Source organism: Anolis sagrei, chromosome 2 (assembly GCF_037176765.1).
Source record: "Anolis sagrei isolate rAnoSag1 chromosome 2, rAnoSag1.mat, whole genome shotgun sequence".
Lineage (NCBI taxonomy): Eukaryota > Metazoa > Chordata > Lepidosauria > Squamata > Dactyloidae > Anolis > Anolis sagrei.
Window position 1 is genome coordinate 156,432,819 of NC_090022.1, and position 21,492 is coordinate 156,454,310.

General features: G+C 39.9%; 1 protein-coding gene and 1 pseudogene across 1 annotated transcript in view; both read right to left on the minus strand.

Annotated features, from left to right (window-relative positions):
* Positions 1-21,492, minus strand: part of LOC132768089 (neuronal acetylcholine receptor subunit alpha-7-like) — a 170,678-nt gene that overhangs the window by 63,790 nt on the left and 85,396 nt on the right. The window contains exon 3 of the mRNA XM_060763693.2: positions 181-225. Within this exon, the coding sequence (XP_060619676.1) occupies positions 181-225 (45 nt within the window). The remainder of the gene's footprint in view (positions 1-180; positions 226-21,492) is intronic.
* Positions 7,507-7,596, minus strand: LOC137096479 (U2 spliceosomal RNA; annotated as a pseudogene).

Genomic DNA, 21,492 nt, shown 5'->3' on the forward strand with positions numbered 1-21,492 from the left:
AATACATATTATTTTTAAAGACATAGCAAAAGTCATTTTAAACATTCCTGGATGCATTTGCTTCTTTCTTTTTCACTCTTTTCTTTGCATAACAGCATTGTTCCTTGTGCATTAATTTATTCATTTTTGATAATAACACATCCATCATTTTATATTTTTTTTAATGGCAAAATTACTTACCATCTGTAGCCAAGCATTTGTAATCAAGACCTGATTCTTTTCATCCTTGAAAAAAAAAGTGGTAGGAAAAATAATTAAAAAGTTTTCCTCAATGTATAATTTCATTCACATTTTGCCTCAGGCTGGTTCTTAGGAAAATACATTCAATATCAGAAGCTCGTGATGTAAAATGTGTTTGTGTCATGCACAAGAAGCATCTACAACAAAATATTGCAGTGTGGACTGCTCCTATTCATGGTCCCAGGTGCTACCTTACATTCTCTGTGCCTTTTTTCAACAGTCACTATCCCATATTGGAATGGTTTGGGGGTTTTTTTTGTTTGTTTTTATAAAATATATTTAATTCTGCAAAGTTTGTAATTTCCTTAAGCCTGCTTTCCCTACTGTGTGTGGAAGGTGTTTTTCTATTGCATAATGACAGACCCAGTGAGAATCAAGATCATAACCCAGAGTTTGGGGAAATTACTCTTTAGAATCACAGAATCATAAAGTTGGAAGAGATCTTGAGGGCCGTCCAGTTCAACCCCCTGCCAAGAAGCAGGAAAATCGCATTCAAAGCACCCCTGACAGATGGCCATCTAGACTCTGCTTAAAAGCTTCCAAAGAAGGAGGCCCCACCACACTCCAGGGCAGAGAGTTCTCCTTACAGTTAGGAAGTATAGAGGGGTAGCATGACTTCGCTGGATCTAGACACTATACTCCTATTTATGCAGGATAAAATCCCATTAGATTTTGTAGTTGCCACATCACATAGTTGGCTCATGTTTAACTTGCTGTTCACAAGGAATCCAAGATGGAACCCTGCTAATGGCACTCCACTTGTCACTTCTTTCCAGGAGGTCCTACAGAGTTCCTAGATCTGTGGGCTGCAATCAAAAAATTATATTCTTCCCAGATTAACCTCCAAGATGAGTATAGGCTGGCAGTCTAAATAACCATGGATTCTGCAACCAATGAACTCAAACATCCATAGGTTGAAAATATCCTCTCCCCGCCCCCCAAAAAAATCCAAAAAAGCAAACACCGATTTTGCAATTGTATAAAAGGGACACATTTTTTTTCTACACCAGTGTGCATAATGAGACTTGAGCATCCAAAAATGTTGGTATCCATAGGGGATCTGGTACCAAATCCTAGCACAGGGTTCCACAAACTTTTTAAACAGAGGGTCAGATCACAGTCCCTCAAACTGTTGGAGGGCTGGATTATAATTTGGAAAAAAAATGAATGAATTTCTATGCACACTGCACATATCTTATTTGTAGGGCAAAAAACACTTAAAAACAATACAATAATTAAAATGAAGAATAATTTGAAGAAATATAAACTCATTAGTATTTCAATGAGAAGTGTGGGCCTGCTTTTGGCTGATGAGATAGGATTGTTGTTGTTGTGTGCTTTCAGACTTAGGTTGACCCTGAGCAAGGGCCGGGTAAATGATCTTGGAGGGCCGTATCCGGCCCCGTGCCTTAGTTTGAGGATCCCTGCCCTAGCGCATACCAAGTGCTGACTATATAATAGACAAACTCATATCACTGGGTGGAATACAGAACAACTCGCTCCAACCTCTGGCATTTTAAACAGTCTTCAGATGTTGACTGCAGTTCTTACATGGTCTAAATATATATAACCATATCATTCATTTTAAGTGTGGAAACATTTCTCTGTCATGGAGTCCAGACAAAATATATTAAGAGCTTAGCTGTAGGCTATTACACCATAAACTATAAAAATAAAAAACAGGAAAAAAATAGAACTGATGATATAGCACCTGAATGCAAACTATAAGAACAATTTCGTTATAGTTACTTAGAATGCATTAAACCTTTCCCTTTGAAATCAAGAAAATATAAAAATGCTCAGCTTTGGCTGTAGCAAGTACTTTCCATAAAGTTTCAACAGAAAGGGAGTGTAAAGTGCATAAGATATTTTGCAGTTAGTGCAATAGAATCTTTATTTTTTGAAAAAAAAATATTAATTCACTCTTTGACTCTATTTTCCGGCCCAGAGACATCAATCTCAGTTGGGCTCTATACTAGAATTAATGCGGTTTGATGCTACCTTAACTGCCATGGCTCATCGCAATGGAATATTAAGATCTGTATTTTGGTGAGACATCAACACTCTTTGGCAGAAAAGACTAAAGAACTCATAAAATGACAACTCCTATGCCCCCGGTTGCGCAGTGGGTTAAAGCACTGAGCTGCTGAGCTTGTTGACTGAAAGGTCGCAGGTTCGATTCTGTGGAGCGGCGTGAACTTCCGCTGTCAGCCCTAGCTTCTGCCAACCTAGCAGTTTGAAAACATGCAAATGTGAGGAGATCAATAGGTACCGCTCCAGCGGGAGGTAACAGTGCTCCATGCAGTCATGACCTTGGATGTATCTACAGACAACGCTGGCTCTTCAGCTTAGAAATCAAGATGAGCACCACACCGCAGAGTCAGACATGACTTCCCTTAATGTCAGGGGAAAACCTTTACCTTTTACCTTTTTACAATCCCATACCATTGAGCCATGGCAGTTAAAGTGGTGTCAAACTAAACTAAATTTACAGCATAGGTGCATCCAGGATGAGGCATAGATGTACAAAGGCCACTGCAAGAGGAGTTGGTGGTAAAGTTAAAAGTAATAGTAAAGGTTTTCCCTTGACATTAAGTCTAGTCAAGTCTTATTCTAAAGGGTGGTGATCATCTTCATTTCTAAGCCAAAGAACCGGTATTGTCCATAGATGCCTCCTAGGTCATGTGGCCAGCATGACTGCATTGAATGCTGTTACCTTCCCACCTGAGTGGTACCTATTAATCTACTCACATCTGCATGTTTTTAAACTATTAGGTTGGCAGAAGCTGGGGCTAATGAGAGGATTCAAACTGTTGACTTTTCAGTCAGCAAGTTCCACAGCTCAGCGGTTTAACCCTCTGTGCCACCGCGGCTCCGGCGTTGAGGATAGGAGATCCAAATATGAAAGACTTCAGGGAGCTTCACTAAATGTAGTTGGCTGCATTGTTTTTAGCTTGACAAGACTATGATAGAGAAGTAGAATGTTCATGTTCAAGGTCTTCATTGAACGCCTAGGAAAACCTTTCGAGCATTTGCACCTTTATGAGCTGCATGGGTAGGATGGGATGAATAAAGCTTCCAGTATTTATCTTCAGACAACATTTTAGGAAATAGACAGATGAAGAGACTATATTACTTAAACAAATAATTAATGATCTTTAAGTAAAGATGAAAAAATTATACACAAATATTTATTCTTTTCTTTTCTTGCTGCATATGAGCACTTATTCCAAACAACTAACCATCAAACAAACAAAACTCCAGCTCTCCTACTGTTCTGTTTATAAATATTTATATTTAGACAATTCAAATATTAAGGAAAGGCACACATTACAGTCCTCATGGGGTGATACTGCTTAAGATCGTAAAGTTGATTCAAGGTTGTATCTTCAACTTCAAAAAGAAGGGGTAATAGTTGAAATAACGTGGCCCATTTTCAATCCAAATCTTTTGCATGGTCTCAGAATTTCATAATTAGAATGCAAAATCATCTGTAGTTGTGAGCTATATTTTAGAGTAAGGAACTGGCAAAGTCACCTTGGAGTATTCCTCACTGAAAAAACCCATGAAATTCACAGGGTCTCCATAGGTCAACAGGCAATGTGAAGTCACATACGCAGAGTTTTCTTCAAATGGACCGGTATCTTAATTTCTGACCTGAAAATTTAACCTTTCTTCTATACTCATGATAGCACATTATCCTCCACCACACTTGAATGGAGTTAAATAGCTTAATGAAGTAGTTGTGTTTCCTTACGTTCTAAAAGGGCTGGTTTCTATTTGAAACACTTCGCTTTATTTCCTAGAGTATGGACTGGTTTGACCTTTATTCAAAATGCCCAATATTTATGATGGGGAATTTATAAAATCATAAGACACCAGTCAGATTCTAACTATGGTGTCTATATTTCAAAGAACTATTGCATGGACTTCAATGGCAATGCTTCCATCAGTGAAATTGTGTGTCATCAGTCATAACTATGATCATAGTGACCTATCATCAAAGTTACACTGACAATGGAACTATGAAAAAATATTCCTTTTCAGCATGGCAGTGCCACACCAAAGGGTTTCCAAGGTGCTGCAGATAGGGATCTTGGGAAATTATGTTAGCAGTGCTTTTCTGATCAAGGGGTGCATCAAGAACATACAGATGAAGAGACCCCAACACAGGATCCCAACACAACTGCTTCTTTCAATGAACCCAATGACTGGGAGACTGCTGCAGACATATTTACCCAGAACCCAAATGTGCAGTGGCCTGGTAGCCCTTCAGTTGGGACATTGTCAAGCTGACAAGGTAGGTGTGGGGAGTCATGTTCAGTCATAAACAACCATAAATTTGAATTCCCGGCAGTTAAAAGATTGTAGTTTACAATCTTGTAACTACTGAATAGGGTGCCAGTTTTTATTTGTTTCCAAGTGCCAGGCTCACAAGAGTTTGTTTCAGTTTCTGAAATGTAGTAATATTTCAGTAATAGATCATCAGTTGGGAATCCCTGCCCCAATCACCAAGTGCTGCTCTGGGGCCAGAGTGAAGAAGGGAAGCCAGGAAGACAGTTCCACCATGTCTACTGGGTCATCGGTTAGGAGCCCCTCTCCCCAACAACAATGTAATAATACTAATATTGTGCTGTGCTAATAATATAATATATTGTATTTACATATAATATTGATAATATTATAATGTAATACAATATAATACTAATAATATGTTATAATAACAGCATATTATACATCACATGTAATATTACTAATAATATTGCAGTATAGTTGTATAGTACAATATAGTAATATATAATACTAATATTGTACTATGCTAATAATTATAATATATTGTATGTACTTATAATATCGATAATAATATTATAATGCACTATAATACTAATAATACAATATAATAATGATATATTTTATATTACATGTAATATTCCTAATAATATTGCAGTATCATGGTATAGTACAATATCGTTATTTATTTATTTATTTATTTAAAACTTTTATATTTCGCCCTTCCCACCCCCAAGGTGACTCAGGGTGGAGCACAGCATATATACGGCAAATATTCAGTGGCAGGACAAGAATTCATTATATGCATACATAAACATTAAAAACATTTATTTCAATATTAAAATACACTTTTTAAACCCATCTTGGTCATATAATGCTAATATTGTGCTATGTTAATAATATAATACATTGTATGTACATATAACTTGTAAGCCGCTCTGAGTCCCCTTTGGGGTGAGAAGGGTGAGATATAAATGTAGTAAATAAATAAATAAATAATAAAGCAAATAAATAAATAAATAAATGTTTTTAAATTTCTGGGTTGCTGTGAGTTTTCCGGGCTGTTTGGCCTCTGAGGATGCCTGTCATAGATGTGGGTGAAACGTCAGGAGAGAACATGGCCATACATCCAGGAAAACTCACAGCAACCCAGTGATTCAGGCCATTAAAGCCTTTGACAACATATTTTTAATTTCCTTTTTTTGGCATGTATTAATCTCAATGGAATTTTAATACTGTAACCAATTATAGCTTGTTTCCCCATTGGTATTTCTTTCCCCAATTTCAATTTTCACAGTTTTGGAAAAACTTCAAAGCGTATGTGGGCTTATTCACATGTCCAATTACTTTGGCTTTATTAAGCATTAATTCACTCTGGCACCACTTTCATTTATAATGCAAGCATGGCTCAAAAGGTTTATGTATTCCTGCTTTAGCTGCCACTAATCCCACATTTTACAACAAAATCCTTTTAAGAATCTTTCCCAGCATCCCTCCTTTCATAAATATAACTCCATGTAGCCTTCTGATTGACAATTTCAAGGCAACAGAGGAATTTCAGAACAGAATAACTCTGGAATATAGACCTAGATTGTTCTCCCTTCAGGGGTAATTTTCCTTTGGAAATGAATACATTTCCATGCTTCAGGTGGGAGCGCTCACAGAATGGGACAAATAACCTGTTTACATATCTATTTTATTGCGATGGTACATAGTCTTTCCTTAAAATACATGAAAAATGATCCTAAAAATCTATTATTTAAAAACCATAAGCACTAAAAAAATAATCTAGAAATCAAATGTCATTCTACAAAGCAGCCTGTGGCCAGCTAAATGTAATTAAATTAAAATGCAGGTTAAAGCATAGCACAGCCGGGAAAATAAGTTCAATAGGGCGAGTGCTTGCTCAAATTGAAAGAGTTTTTCAGCCACCAAAAAGTCATTAATTAAAAGGTTTATAAACAGAGTTGGCAGGACTTTGGGCACAAGCTGAAGTCTCAGGGGATTGTCATATTTTGCTGACTTTCCAGGCATGGAGACAAGTCTCAAGGCAGGTGGCACTCAATGAAGCTTTGTGTTTTCTATGTGGGAAGGCATAGTTTGAAAACCTGGGCACCCTCTCTTTATCCATTCTCAGCTGGCACAAGATTTCTCTAGTTCGGTGTGGTGTGTATTTTCATGTCATGCTTGTTCACTCTCAGTCGATCAGAAAGACAGGATCAAAAGGAGGGGAATGGTGGGTGGGTATACTAGGACTCGCTATTTGGAGTCACACAAGCACTGGAATGCCTGTATTGCAACTGAAAATCCTTCGTGCTTCAACAATCCTTGCAGTAAATACACAGGGCCTGTGGACTCCCCAAAGCAAGGCAGCACCTTGCACAATACCTCCATGGAAGCTTATGGGAATGGCTGTAACCGTGACACTACTTACTGGACAGCATTTCCCAACTGCATGTTTGTTGAAAAACTATTTCTGATTTTCCCCACTGGCTCTGCATTTACCCACACTTAGGGCCCGTTGCTGTCATAACAATTTTTATAATCATCCAATGCCAGCCCAGCCTTGTCTGTTCCAGCTCTGTTTTTTGTTTTGTTTTTCTTGTTTTTTTGTGTGTGTCAGGATTGACTTGAGAAATTGCAAGTTGCTTCTGGTGTGAGGGAATGCGCCATCTGCAAGGACGTTGCTCAGGGGACGCCCAGATGTTTGATGTTTGACCATCCTTGTGGGAGACTTCTCTCATGTCCCCGCATGGAGAGCTGGAGCTGAAAGAGGGAGCTCAACCCACTCTCACCAGATTCGAAATGCTGGCCTGTCACTCAGCAGTCCTGCCAGGCTTTAACCCATTGTGCCACTGGGAACAAGGATACTTATAAAATCACAAATAATCCCCCCATTCTCATGTTTGGGTCATGAAATCTCAAGGAGTGGGCTGCTGTTGGCCTGCCAACTACAGAATGTGTTTCTCCACGTCATTTGGGTGCAGCTCCATCTCCGAGCCCAATTCAAAGTACTGGTTTTAACCTATACTACACTTGATCTTAGCCAAAAGGCCGAGAAGCGATTTTTAACCTATAAAACTCTATACAGTTCTGGCCCAGCTTACTTGTCCGAATGCATCCATCCCTACGCCCCACCTCATAATCTAAGATCATCCGGGAAGGCCCTGCTCACGCTCCCGTCAACAGCACAGATGCATCTGGCAGGGACGAGAGACAGGACCTTCTCAGCTGTGGCCCCCCGCCTATGGAACACACTCCCAAATGAGGTGAGATCTGCTCCCTCCCTCCTGGCTTTTAGGAAAAAAATTAAAATCGTGGTTTTGGGACCAGGCCTTCAGGCAGTAGAAGTAAATGTATGCAGCATTTCTGAAAGACAATGACTGGAACGGCAATTCGACGGACAAGACTGTTTTATTGTTTTATTGCTTGTGGATGTATTGTTTTTAACTTGATTTATGTTTAATTGTAGTGTAGAATTGTAATTGTTTGTACTGGCATTGAATGTTGCCATTACTTATAAGTAAACCGCTTTGAGTCCCCCTCGGGGTGAGAAAAGCGGTATACAAGTACTGTAAATAAATAAATAAATAAATAAATAAATAAGATGCACTGAATTTTCACAAGATGAAGAAAAAAACCTCTTAGGAGCTTCTCGACATCTGAGCACGTTCATATGGGGAAAGCCTTCAGGTAACTTTGCCCTCAGCCATTTACAGCTTTAAAGGTACCAACCAACGCTTTGAATTGAGTCAGAAATAGACTGGCAGCCAGCATGGCTCTTGTAGTCTCTGTACATATAACTGGACCTGGTCAACATCTGGTTGCAACATTCTAACCTGGCTGATATTCAAAGCCAGCTCCACATACAGATATCACAATAAACCAGTGGTTCTTAGCCACTGGTCCCCTAAAAGTCCTGGCCAACATGGTCAATTAGCAAAGATTCTAGGGGGTGAAATCAAAATAAACTGCAGAGCTAATGGTTGAGAAACCCAACAAAATCAGAGATGAGTTGTTTCACTTCTCTTCATTCCCTGCTTTGTGACTCTACTGAACATCCAGCTTAAAAAAGAGTTCGCTTGATTCTAAAATCTTTTCACTGTTTTTGAAAAATTGGTAATAACATGCTAGTGTTGCTGTTTATTTATTAAATGTAGCCCCCCCCCCCCCAGTAGAACTGAATGACTGCTCAGCTTCCTCCCTCCCTTGACCCTTTTCTTTATACTTTCCTCCAGTTGTGAATGAAGTAGCACAATGACTCTGTCCCATCGCTGCCAGCACAGCAGATGCCTGTGGATAACATTAAGTCCTTTGGCTCAAGGTCACTGCTGGAGCTGAGCATTAAAACAAAATACAAACAAAACAGAGAGATTCCTCAACACAGTTTTTTTTTGTAACCTGCAACTCTCCTGCTTTCTTGAACAGGTTTGCAATTTGTCAAGAATAACCTGTCACATAAAAACCACATGCTAATCCGAGCCCAGAAATAACACTAGCGTTCTGGGATGGCTTTTATTTCACCTAGGGAATAAAGTCACAGCTGTTTATGCACCTGAGAACAGGATGATCAGCGTATATACTAAAACCAAACTGCTGTTGAAAAGCTGACACAACTGACAAAATGTCCGATGTTTCTTCCATATTCATCCCCATGTAGCAAAAGCAGATTTTACTACAAATGGGCACCGTTGAAACATTTAACAGCTTGTTGGAGATATAACGAAGTTCCTTATGGGCCTGCCCCTGAGTATAATATGTAGCATCTGTATACCATTGTAAGAGAGTTCAAACAGATGTCATTTTCTGACCTACCACATGTGAAGAGCTCCAATCCAGAGGCACATGCATGTGTACACTACTGAATACTCTTGGCCTATCAGTAGAAAGGAGTGGATGTGATAGGGAAACAAAATAACATAAATTGAAGCCTATATTCTCTGCTTTTGTCCACAAAACAAACATGTAAAAGATGTGATGAATAATATTGCCTGCCGCCATTTAAAAAACTAAACCAAAAGTTGTTTAGTGATCAAGTGGCTACTAAGATATCTCAGTCAAGACATCATCAGATTTGTCAAACCTACTGAGAATAGTTGCTAGTCCTTTTGGTCATATACTACAATATGACTTTGCTGTATACTACTTGCTTTGCTATTTGGCTATTCTCAAGCCACGTCTCCTTCAGAACTGGAAAACAGAAGAAGGGGTGGGGAGTGGTCATATTCTACTTATGGGCTTCCTTGAGAAATCTGGATGGTCACTGTGAAAAATAGGATGTTGGATTTCAGGGGCCTTTAGCCCTGAACAAACATGGCCCTTCTTACATTGGCCAATATCCCTGCAGGGGTTTGTATGGTGTAAATATGCACATTCTGAGTTACACATAGATTGTGAGGCCCTCTCCCGCATTGCTGGGAATTTGGCCAGAAAAAAGTGAACAAGTTACACATGAAGGGTTCATAGGGGACACTTCATTCACAAAAAGGGTCAATATGGGGCACTTCATTCATCCATAGTAGTAGTAGTAGTAGTAGTAGTAGTAGTAGAAGAAGAAGAAGAAGACTTTATTTGTAACCTGTCCTATCTCCCCGAGGGGTCTAGATCCTTGTTCTAGATAAATTCACACCTACCGCTCCTTGTTTTCCTTCCAGAGATGGGTGGTGTTACCTTTGCCTTCTTTGACAGTTGCCAGGGACCTAGAGATCTCGGAGAACTCACTGCTGAAATCTGGGGAGCACTGCTCTGAAGAACTGTGGGAAACTAACTGGTAGACTAGATCCAGCTTCCCACTAAAGACCCTGTCATTATCTCTAGAAAAGCGTCCTATTGACAGAGGAGGGACACTGTTCTGATAAGAACTGGATCCAACTGCTTTTCGTCCAAATTCCTCTTCAAAGCATAACTTTTCTAATGGAAATGATGCCAAAACAGATGTAATAGCATTTGCCAGCATTCAAACAAGGAACTATTTTCTTTTCTTTATAGAATTGTATGACATACTGAGAGTATAATGATAGCATAGTAAAATAGTTGATTTGGGGTGGGAACCCAAATATTTGTAGTAACAACAACAAAAAGCAACAACAACAACAACAACAATGTGCCTGATAGGATAGGAGGACCAAAAATGAGCAAGCAATATTCCAGTGTGTGTGGAATATTGACTGTTTGGGGTAGAACACATTAAACTGGTGGAATGGGATGGTATATTCTGGAAAGGAGGGTTGAGCTATCTGATTAACTAGAATCTTGAGGTTAATGTAGTCCTCACATATACAAAAGACCACACAGAGGTGCTGTGAAGCCACTGTAATTCTGCAATTTATAGATTATCCTCTCATATACACCAGGTTATCCTTCCACACCTACAATTATAGGGCAGAATTAGATATTCTTTCAGGGTTGCATAGCAGTTGGAAAAAGCAGCATTCTTTTGTCTCCTTCAATCTATCCAGTGTCACGCAATGAAACAAAAGAAACGACACAACATTCAAATGCAGTGAGCTCAATTTCACTGGCAGCTGCTTGCCAGAGGGATGAGGGACTCAGAGAATAGCAATGACAAATAAGTTGGTTTATTTTGCATTTACTCATTACATCTAAAGGGGCGGGGGGAGGCGTAGGACACTTTGGAGGATGTTGGACCATTTTAACTATATATTTACAAACAACAACAATAGACTAATTAACTGTTATGCTCTACATGACTTACTGTATTTCTTCAATTCTAAGATGCCATCAATTGTAAGACACAGACTAATTTCAGTACCGCTAACCAACCTCCTTTTTGATTCTAAGAAAAACAATTCTTAGAATATCTTTTAGAAACACTTCTGCATACACAATTAATTTTCGTTTCAATGTGTGTTTGTTCTGCAATCTTTTTGACAACATTTCAGTGTGAAATAAGAGATCAAAATGAACGAAATACAGTAATGTAGGTGGTTTCAGAGATGCAACCAAAACTTCCTAGTTGTCACTGAGTGAGCTCCACTATAATGAAATAACAGTGGTTCCACATTTGCAAATCCCATCACTTTATTCAACAAAGGAATAGCAGGAGCGGGTTGGAGTCAAACATGAAGGTGGAATTTAAAACAAAATGTGTGATGTCATCTGCAAAGTGCAGAAACAATTTGAAAAAACTGTGACCTCATCACATAGACCTTGAGAAGTGTTGAGGACCATCTGTTTAGCAAAGAGAATAATATTGTCGGATCCCAAATCAACCCATTTCAAGTTCTGTCTTCCCATCACATATGTTTCTCTCTTCAGGTTTTTGCCTGGTGTTGGCTGACTTTGGAATCATCACACAGTGAATCCTCTTCTCCACCCTCCCTGTATTATTTTTTATTTTAATCAGAAAAAACTTTAATATCTGAAAGCCAAGTGATCCCTGTCCAAAGCCCCTTATATTAAAGGAGACTGACACCACTTTAAAATCTTTTCTTTCCAAGGGATAAAATTACCCTGACCAAAGCCTCTTACATTAAAGGAGTCAGGACACTGTTTTAAAAACTCCTCTTTCAGTTGTATCACTTGATACCAACCCAAAAGCTTCACATACCAGAGGAGGCAGTATCTCCTCCCATATCTCAGTTTTCAAACATTATTTTGAATGAGAGAATTTTAACTCCACTTTAAATGGAATTATCCCTCCATTTTTAACACTTTTAAGTTTGGTGGACTCCCTCTACAGGAGATCAGGACATTTTGAAAACACTTCTTTCAGTAGAACTCATACTGTCTTTAAACCACTTTAAACAACAGAAGGATCAGAGAGGGACACTTCATAAAATGGAGTATAATGGAGAAATCTGCCACTTCCTATAGAGCCTAGATTACTATGAAGAATAAAATACAGTGACAGCAAAGTGGTCACTGAAACAATTCAACATGGACGAATCTGTCAGATCCCATCATATGTGTTTTTTCAGTGTTAGCGATGGTTCTGCCATGCGCCAGGGGCTTAGAACATAATTTTTTTGCCCATGTTCTGAACTCCTTCCTTTCAGCACGCTTCAGCTCCATTTGAGGGATGAAGGGCAACAGATGATGGCTGGAAGTTGGCAAATGTCATGTGATGGGCTCTGTGCTTCGTCACCCTTGAAATGGAGATGAAGTGTCCTATAATGGGGAAAATGCTCCATATGACGAGGTCAACAGACACACCTAAGATTCTAAGATGTACTCTCTTTTCAGATATTTTTATATTTGAGAAGGCACATCTTAGAATTCAAGAAATACTGTCACACCATTTTATTTGATAGACCATGCCTCCCTATATGACCCTGCCCAGACCCTAAGGCAGAGAGTTCCAAACATTCCATGTCGGTGACACACTTTTCAGACATGAATCATTTCATGACACAATAATTCAGTTTTACTAGCAAACTGGAGGTTAAACCAACCACTTATAAGAGATATGGACACATGCATAAATGTTAATAACAAAATGTATGGGGATATACCATATGTCATGAAAACCTTTCACTTCTGTTTATATGATTCATTGCTTATTTGACACAGACTCAGAGGTTTCTTGTAATGTTCGCGTGACACACTAACACACTGCAACGAACACAGTAACATGTTGTGACAACACGGTTTGGAAATATCTTCCCTAAGGTCTACAGAATAGGCCTTTCAGTCTCTCCATCTATATAAATAAAAATGTAATGTTCCTTTGTGGGATTAACATAACTCAAAAACCACTGGGCGAATTGACACCAAATTTGGACACAATACACCTATCAGGCGAACGAGTGACCATCACTCATAAAAGCACTGGAAAACACAGTGAAAGAGACTTAAAAAGCCAAATATATATATAAAAATACATTACAATGTATGCACAAAACCACATATACACAAATATATACACACATATATACACATATACACAGACTGGGCCACAGCAACACGTGGCCGGGGACGGCTAGTCTTTACATATACAGTTGATGGGAACAGGGGAGAATCATAGAATAATAATGGAAGTGACCAGGTGGACCATCTAGTCCAACCCCCTGTCATTCAGAAAAAGCACAAAGTACCTTTGACAGATGACCACCCAGCCTCTGTTTGAAAGCTTTCAAGGAAGGAGCTTCCACCTTTTCAGTGGCTAAACCTATACGTTGGAACTCCCTCTTCAAGGAGACAGAAATAAGCCTCTCCTTGCTGTCCTTCATCAGAAGCAGGAAACTTTTTTTTATTCATACAGACATTTAGAATGGAAGGCTATTAAGGAAAGAATTATGCACACTCTATTCTTTTTCAATTGGACTGTTACTGATTCTAAAAACATTTTTACAGTGTACAGATATGTTTTAACATTGTTCAAGTTTGATTTGTTTTTTAAATGTTTTCAATTGTAATCTTTTTGCATGTGTATGCTGCCTTGCATCGCACCCTTGAAGAAAAAGTGGGATATAAATGAGGTTAGTAATAGCAATACCAACAGCAATATGCTAGTCTCAAAAAATGACTGAAGCTATTGAATCATTCCTTTTAAAATCAAAATAGGTAATGCAAAAATCCTATCTGGATGTGCTATATGGTTCTGTGTGCTCTCCTACAAATATTATTTCATATGGACCATAGTCCCCAATGTGGCATCACCTTTGTTGAACTCAGCAAGTGAGTGATTCTGGAAATAATTCACCAACAACTGGACAATAAGATCTTGGAAGCCCCAACACTCTCACTTCATAAGCAGGGCTGACTTCCAGCTTTCTTGCCATATGGTGACTAGTCTGTCAAAAGCGATATATACACACCAGTTTAAATATTTAAGAAAGCTGGGAATGGAGGTGGAGGACTGATATCTTTGCTGCGACCTCTAGCAGTTCCACACCTGGTGCAGTGTCCCCTGAATAAACAGACCAGCTGTTGAATTCCTATGTGTTGAAAACCTTCTGTGCATCCAATGATCTGACTTGAAGCAGTGAAAATTAAACATGACACCCCAATTTTTACACCTTTTTTTCTTGCTCATTTCTCTGATCCTTTGCATACATAAAGTTCTTTTCCAAGGCAGCGGACTTTGCTCTGTGCCCACACAGATTGCCTTGAGCAGACCAGGTTGCATGCATCATTGCATGGTATGTGACGGGTTGTCGAAATGATTCAAAGGGTCCACATTTCTTTGCCAAAGGCACCTGTTTCTCCCTTCATACATTCATAGAAATAGCCTATCTTGGAAATAATAATTCCATGAATACTCTAGATATCTACAGGGCAAGTCTGTAAAGTTTCTGAAATGCCACCAAGCCAAAATTCTTAAATAGGGATATTGTAATCTTAAAACATTGAAGTTTTTGCTTTTGCTAGTAGTATATACTTCGCTTGGATTACATGTGGGTTCATCATGCTCAGAAGGAGGTCAGACAACATTCAGTGCCATTAACTGGATATATATTTAGAGAGGAAAGAGAAGGTGTTGCATTCCCTCTAATCTTCTATATTGTTGTTAGAGCAATGAGGGATTTTAGATAACACTGCATGCCCATACTCATTTGAATTTCTTTAGCTCAGCTTTTCCACCTCAATGGATTGTAGCTATCGGAGCCATGTGCTCCCAGGAGAGTTTTCCTGGGTGGCAGGGCCATAGGGGAGGAACCAGACCAAGCACAATCTAAAGTCTTCAATGGCAGAACAGATGGAAAATACATGGTACATGTTACAACTGCTGTGAAGGCGGCTGAAGGCAGCAACAGATGAGAAGTCACCAGTTCATGCCACTGGATGGGACCCTCATTCTGTGAAGACTGTGTGTTGACCAGTTGTGCATTGGTCAACACACATAAATCAAATTCACACACAGGAGTCTTCCAAGAAAAATAAAACAAAACTAACAAAAGTCCCATGGAGATCAGCAAGTGGTGATGGGGACAGGGCTGTGAAATCTGGAAGCTCCTATTCACAGACTGGCTTGTGGACAATGGTGATAGATTCAGTCATTCCACCTCAAGGTCCAAGGCAGTTGAGAAACTTGGCAGTTGTATCTATGACTGAGCAGCCCTGTTTAGAAACTACTCTGCTCACCCCCTATGAGGAGGGGTTAGAATAGGTGCCCTAAACATAGTCTGCCTCTCTTATCGCTGACTGGACTGCCGCATCCAGAGGAGTCACCACATTGTGGCCAAAAAAGAAAAATGAACTTTGGAACATGGAATGTATGAACATTGTTGGATAACACAGACAGTGAATGCCCTGAATGCAGGACTGCTATTATTGCAAGGGAGCTGAGACATTTTAATATCAATATAGCAGCACTTCAGGAGACCTGGAGAGCAGGATACAGACAGCTAAGGAATTAAAAGGAGACTACACTGTTGGAAATAGCAACCGTCTTCAAGCCTCCACTAGTAATTTGTTTGCATATGATTCTGTTTTGCTTACTCTGTTGTATATGTATAGTCTGGTATGCAGTTTCTCTTTATTTTTCTTGAGGTTGTGGGAGGAAGTGCAGACCACATGATCAGATCTGTTCTCAGCTCAGACTCGATTTCAGATCTCAGACTCCATTAGACTCTCAGAATGTAAAGATTTTGCTGTTAATTCTAAGAAAGATGCACAGAGAAACCTAATTTGCCCTGCATGAAACTAGTGGATATTTACCACTAATGAAGAGATTCACTCAAATGAGTTTTTAACTCTTCTCAGGAAGATCACACTTTACAAAAAGCTTATGATCATTACAAATAGTGTGAATGCCAATTAATTTCCAGAGGTCATCCTTTCCAAAAGGCTTTGGAGATTCCAGTTTTCCAAAATACACCTTCTTCTGGAAGGGACTATCTGAAGAAGAATGAAGAAGACAAGGAGTCGGTTTTGCTATAAAAACAACCTGTAGAAGCTTCTGTCCAAAGCACCTATCAACATTAATCAACAACTCTCAACCATCCAAATTAATCTTGTCAAAAACCAGCAGGCAACTATCAACAAAGACATCAAGGGAAAAAAATACTGTTAGCTGGACACCATCCTACTGAAAATGCCTAAGGGGGACAAATCATTCTCTTGGGAGATTTTAATGTAAGAGTTGTACGAGACTTCGACATGTGGCCAGGGACCATAGGAAAATATGGGTTTGGAAACAGCAAATCGACTGGCATCCTACTTCTCACCAAATGTGCAGAACACAACCTTGTCATCAGCAACACACTCTTCCACCAGAAAAACATGCTCAAAACATCATGGATGCATCCCTGATCAAAGAATTGGCACCTCTTAGACCAGGGGTCCTCAAACTAAGGCCCAAGAGCCGGGTACGGCCCTCCAAGGTCATTTACCCGGCCCTCGCTCAAGGTTAACCTAAGTCTGAAATGAAGTCCAAAAAAAGGAGCTTCCACCACCCTCCTCTCTGCCCTGGAGTGTGGTGGAGGTTTCTTCTTTGGAGGCTATTAAACAGAGGCTGGCTGGCCATCTGTCGGGGATGCTTTGAATGAGATTTCCTTGCTTCTTGTCAGAAAGGGTTTGGACTGAATGGCCCACCAGGTCTCTTCCAACTCTAGGATTCTATGACTCTATAACTTGAAAGTACACAACAACAACAACAACAACGACAACGACAACAATCCGATCTCATCAGCCCAAAACAGGCCAACACTTCCCATTGAAAGACTAATAAGTTTATATTTGTTAAGATTGTTCTTCATTTTAATGATTGTATTGTTTTAAGTGTTTTTTACACTACAAATAAGATATGTGCAGTGTGCATAGGAATTCATTCATGCTTTTTTCAAATTATAATCTGGCCCTCCAACAGTTTGATGGACTGTGACCTGGCCCTCTATTTAAACAGTTTGAGGACCCCTGTCTTAGACTATGTAATTATACGTGCCAGAGACCACCACAATGTGCTTCTCACAAGAGACATGACAGGTGCTAATGACTGCTGGACAGACCACAGGTTAATTCAATCCACACCGGAACATAAAATAAACTATAATATATAAACACTAAAATCAGTTATCCCCACTTTAAAATCAATTGTTTAAAGCCAATTGTTTAAAAGTAAAATCAATTGTTTAAAATCAGCATACTGTCTACATGCTCTAACACCTCTCTGTCACAAATAGACTTAATATCCAGAATTGAGTACCCTAGAAACTTTTGTCTAAAAATCAACTTGACTTATCCTTGGGTCAATGTGAGTACTGAAACTTAATTTTTATCACAAAAAAGGAACAATAGCCTTCTCTGAGCACAGTGACAAAAGGCAGAATCTTTTAAGATAACCTAAAAGATGCACTGACCCCCTCTACTTTCTCCAACATTTCTGACCTTTTTGAATGTCTGGGCAAGGGAATGGCGTCAGTAACCAATGACTGATGGCCTCTTCATTCCCATCCATAGAATGATCTTCAACTTATCTATGGGTCACATCAGGATTATGTGCTTTTGATTCCAGAAAGTAACTTTTCCAAGCTCTGATTCAGAGCAATGACTCTAAACAGCAGTTTTAGGGAATAACATAAGCAGCTCATGACATTGATTTCCATGCTGTAAAAACTTTCACCCTCTGACAACTGTGCATCAAGATTAAAGCCACAAGAGCAAACCAATTGTTTTTGTGGTCAATTGTCAAATCTAAACATCTGGTGAAACCTTCAATTTGACTGTAGTTGTTAAGTTCTTAGGTGCCATCTCGCTTGCCTTGCAAGTCATATAGGGATACATCTTTCTGGTTGCATGCTACATCTCATTGTGTGCAACCTTATCTAAAAAAAGAGACAGATCATAGAAGAGTATGTCCTCTTGTTGACCCTGCATGCTAGCAAAATCAGTTTGTCCCTAGGTAACGTCTCAGTGAATACACAAACTATTAATCTGTCCTATAGGAAAGAATAATCACTTGTAAAGAGGGCTAGGATTATATAAAAATACCATTGAGAATATCATATCACGCAAGCAAGCAATCAAAACAGACACATAAGAACCTTTTTTCTTCCATTTAAGTAATTGACTCTCACTCTATCTCCATTTTTGCTATGTAACCAGGTATTCAGACTTAGTGGCACAGAGAAATCACACCCAAAGTAGATATCCAGAAATTATAGAAATCACCTACAAGACACAAATATAGTACATTTTCATCATCCCCAAATACATAGAAACCATCACCCAGGGTGGGAGTAGAATGCTTCTCTGTACATCCAATCTATTTATATATATATAAACGTTCTATTCGTTTTTAGTGACATCATAACACAAAAACTGTTGGAAGAAACGACACCAAATTTGGCCAAAAGACACCTACTAACCCAAGGAGTGACCATCACTCAAAAAAAAAAACCAGTGAAAGGGACTTTAAAAACCCCAAAATAAAAAATACATTACAACGCATGCGCAAATGGCCCCCACCCTGAGCGAAGGAAAACCAATGCACCAACTATCTGTAGTGAGCTGACTGTCTCTGCTGGCACCGAGTGAGGCCTAGCCATTGAACCAGGCTACGGCTCAGACACACACTGTAGAACGGATGCAGTTTGGCCCCACTTTCAACTCCAGAGGGGCAGCCAAGGCAGCCACCAAGAGGAGGGCAGCAACAAGACACCCAGCAGCCATGGCCGGCCCTAGACTCCCAATGAAAGGGGCAAAGGGAAGACAGAGGTGAAGGCAGGCAGGGAAGGAGGGAGGGAGGGAAGGAGGGAGGCTCGGCTCCTCGCAGTGATTCCCACACACTAGACTTCAGCTGCCTGAAGCCACTGCTACCTTGGACAATGAGAAAGTAATTTGGGAATTGAAGTCCAAAACACTTAGTGTTTCCTGCTCTGTCTCTTCTGTTCCCTCTGTTTCGCCTCCAAGGCTGCATAGCAGATAGCGGAGTGATGAATGGCAAATGCCTGCCTGGGGCGCCCACTATCGACATGCTCTGGCCTCAATGGGCGCTGTCCACTGACTACCAAGGGAGCCCAAGATGACGGTGGCAGTGGTGGCAGTGGCAGAGAAGTGGGCCCAGGGCACAAGGGAAGGGGAATGAAGAAGGTACCCCGGGTACCTAGTCTAGCTTTCCCACCCTGGATGATGGCCAAAGGCAAGCAGAAGGCAACGGGAGGGAGAAACAACAGGAGGCACCCCTACAGCCAACACCTCCCTAACAAGGAAGGAAGAAAGAAAGAAGATGGGAAGGCAGGGAGGCAGAAGAAGGCAGGGAGGAAATGATGGAAGGAAAGAGGTAGAGAAGGAAGAAAGGGGAGAAAGATTTAACGGAAAGAAAATGGGGGCAAGGAATAGGTAGGTACCTCTCTTTCATAATAGTCCAGATAGTTACCTCTACTTCAAAAATTCTTACTATAGGCCACAGCAACATGTGGCAGGGCACGGCATTCTGAGTACCAACATATCAAGGCCAAAATACCCTAGAAACACCAAATTCTGTCATCTCTTAAACTTAAGTAAGGTCAACACTAATCAATATGTGGACAGGAGACTAGCAAAGAATACCAGGTGCTATATAGGCTGAATTTTAAAGGACAAAACTGGTAAAACCACTGGATATTCATTGCCTAAGAAAAATCTATGAAATTAGTAGGGTTGCTATATAAATCAATAGGTGATTTAAAGGCACAAACACCCCAATATCTCATTGCCTGGATAAACTAGAGAAGGAATCCACTACTCTTTGGGATTAGAGACTAATCCAGTGTACTCTAATATAATTCTGCCCCACAGTAGCTCCAGATCCAGCATATATTTGCCATATCTGGAGTCAGTATCCAGACAAGTGGGGATCACATCGGCACCACTGGGCTGTCACCTTGTTCTCTGTGTAAAAGCCACCACACCCTGTCGCATCTGCTGATGTCAGGATAGGACACACTTGTGACCAGCCAGTGGGAAGAAGTGGTAAAGACATGGGGATGAACTATCTATCCCTCTTTTCTGCACTGATCAGCTCAAAGTAAGATTAAAGGTGGTGTCCATCAGGGCAGAGTATTAGGTTGAAACAGATCCAATCCAACTATCCAGATTGTTGCAAAGCCTCAGAATCCCCTGGAATTTCCTGTAAACTCTGGACTATCCCTCAACTTTGTCTAAAGTGGGGCAAAGTTGCAGTAAGGCAAGAAAACTCGGGCTACTGCCCAGAAATCCCAATGGGGACAGATGGTGGAGGATTTCAGGTGAGTCTGGTTAGCGTAGACAAGCCAGATTGCTTCTGTCGAAATTACCAATTACAGAACTCACTGTCTAAAAGCCTGCTTCTGCAGCTTTGAATTTATGCTTTAGGCATGTTGATGGTTCCTTATTTCCTTCAACTTTGCACACACCATCTAATGAAGTGCTTAAAATATAAGCTCTTGTGGCCATTGCCCTAGTTGAATGTGCCCAAACATATGGAGGCCTTGATCCCTACTGCTCATAGATTGAATGGCACAAACATAATTTCTCTGCATCTTAACTGTTTTGTTCTGTTTACATAAATCTGCAGTGCCCTGAAAGTACAACATTTTTCAAGTGAGTGAAATGCTCAGTGGTAGAATGTAAACAAATACAACATCATACATAGAGAAGATGTGAAAAATATATTTAGAGCAGAAGTTGATCCAGAGTTTGTGCAAGTTAGTGTAGTGCCCCCCCCCCCCCCAAAAAAAAAACTGGCACAAATTCTCATTAACTGATAATGCTGCTAACTTTGAAACTCTGAATGCAAATGTCATTCCCAGCAGAAATTAAATGTGCAATGTTAGGGAGTAAAGCACATTTTCAGGGGTTCCAATGGCTGGTTAATACATTTAATACAAAGTTTATGTCCCAGAAGGGAAATCTGTGCCGTGTCACATTGCCATCTCTACACACGAGAATATTCTAACAATCTCTGACATGTGTCTTTACATAGTGTATTGGGAGTCAAGCCTTTATTTAAATATATCTAAAATGTTTGGCAATTGGACTTTGCATGTCTGACTCCATTTCCTAAAAGCATAGCATGTGATATCATAGATCCTTTGAGGA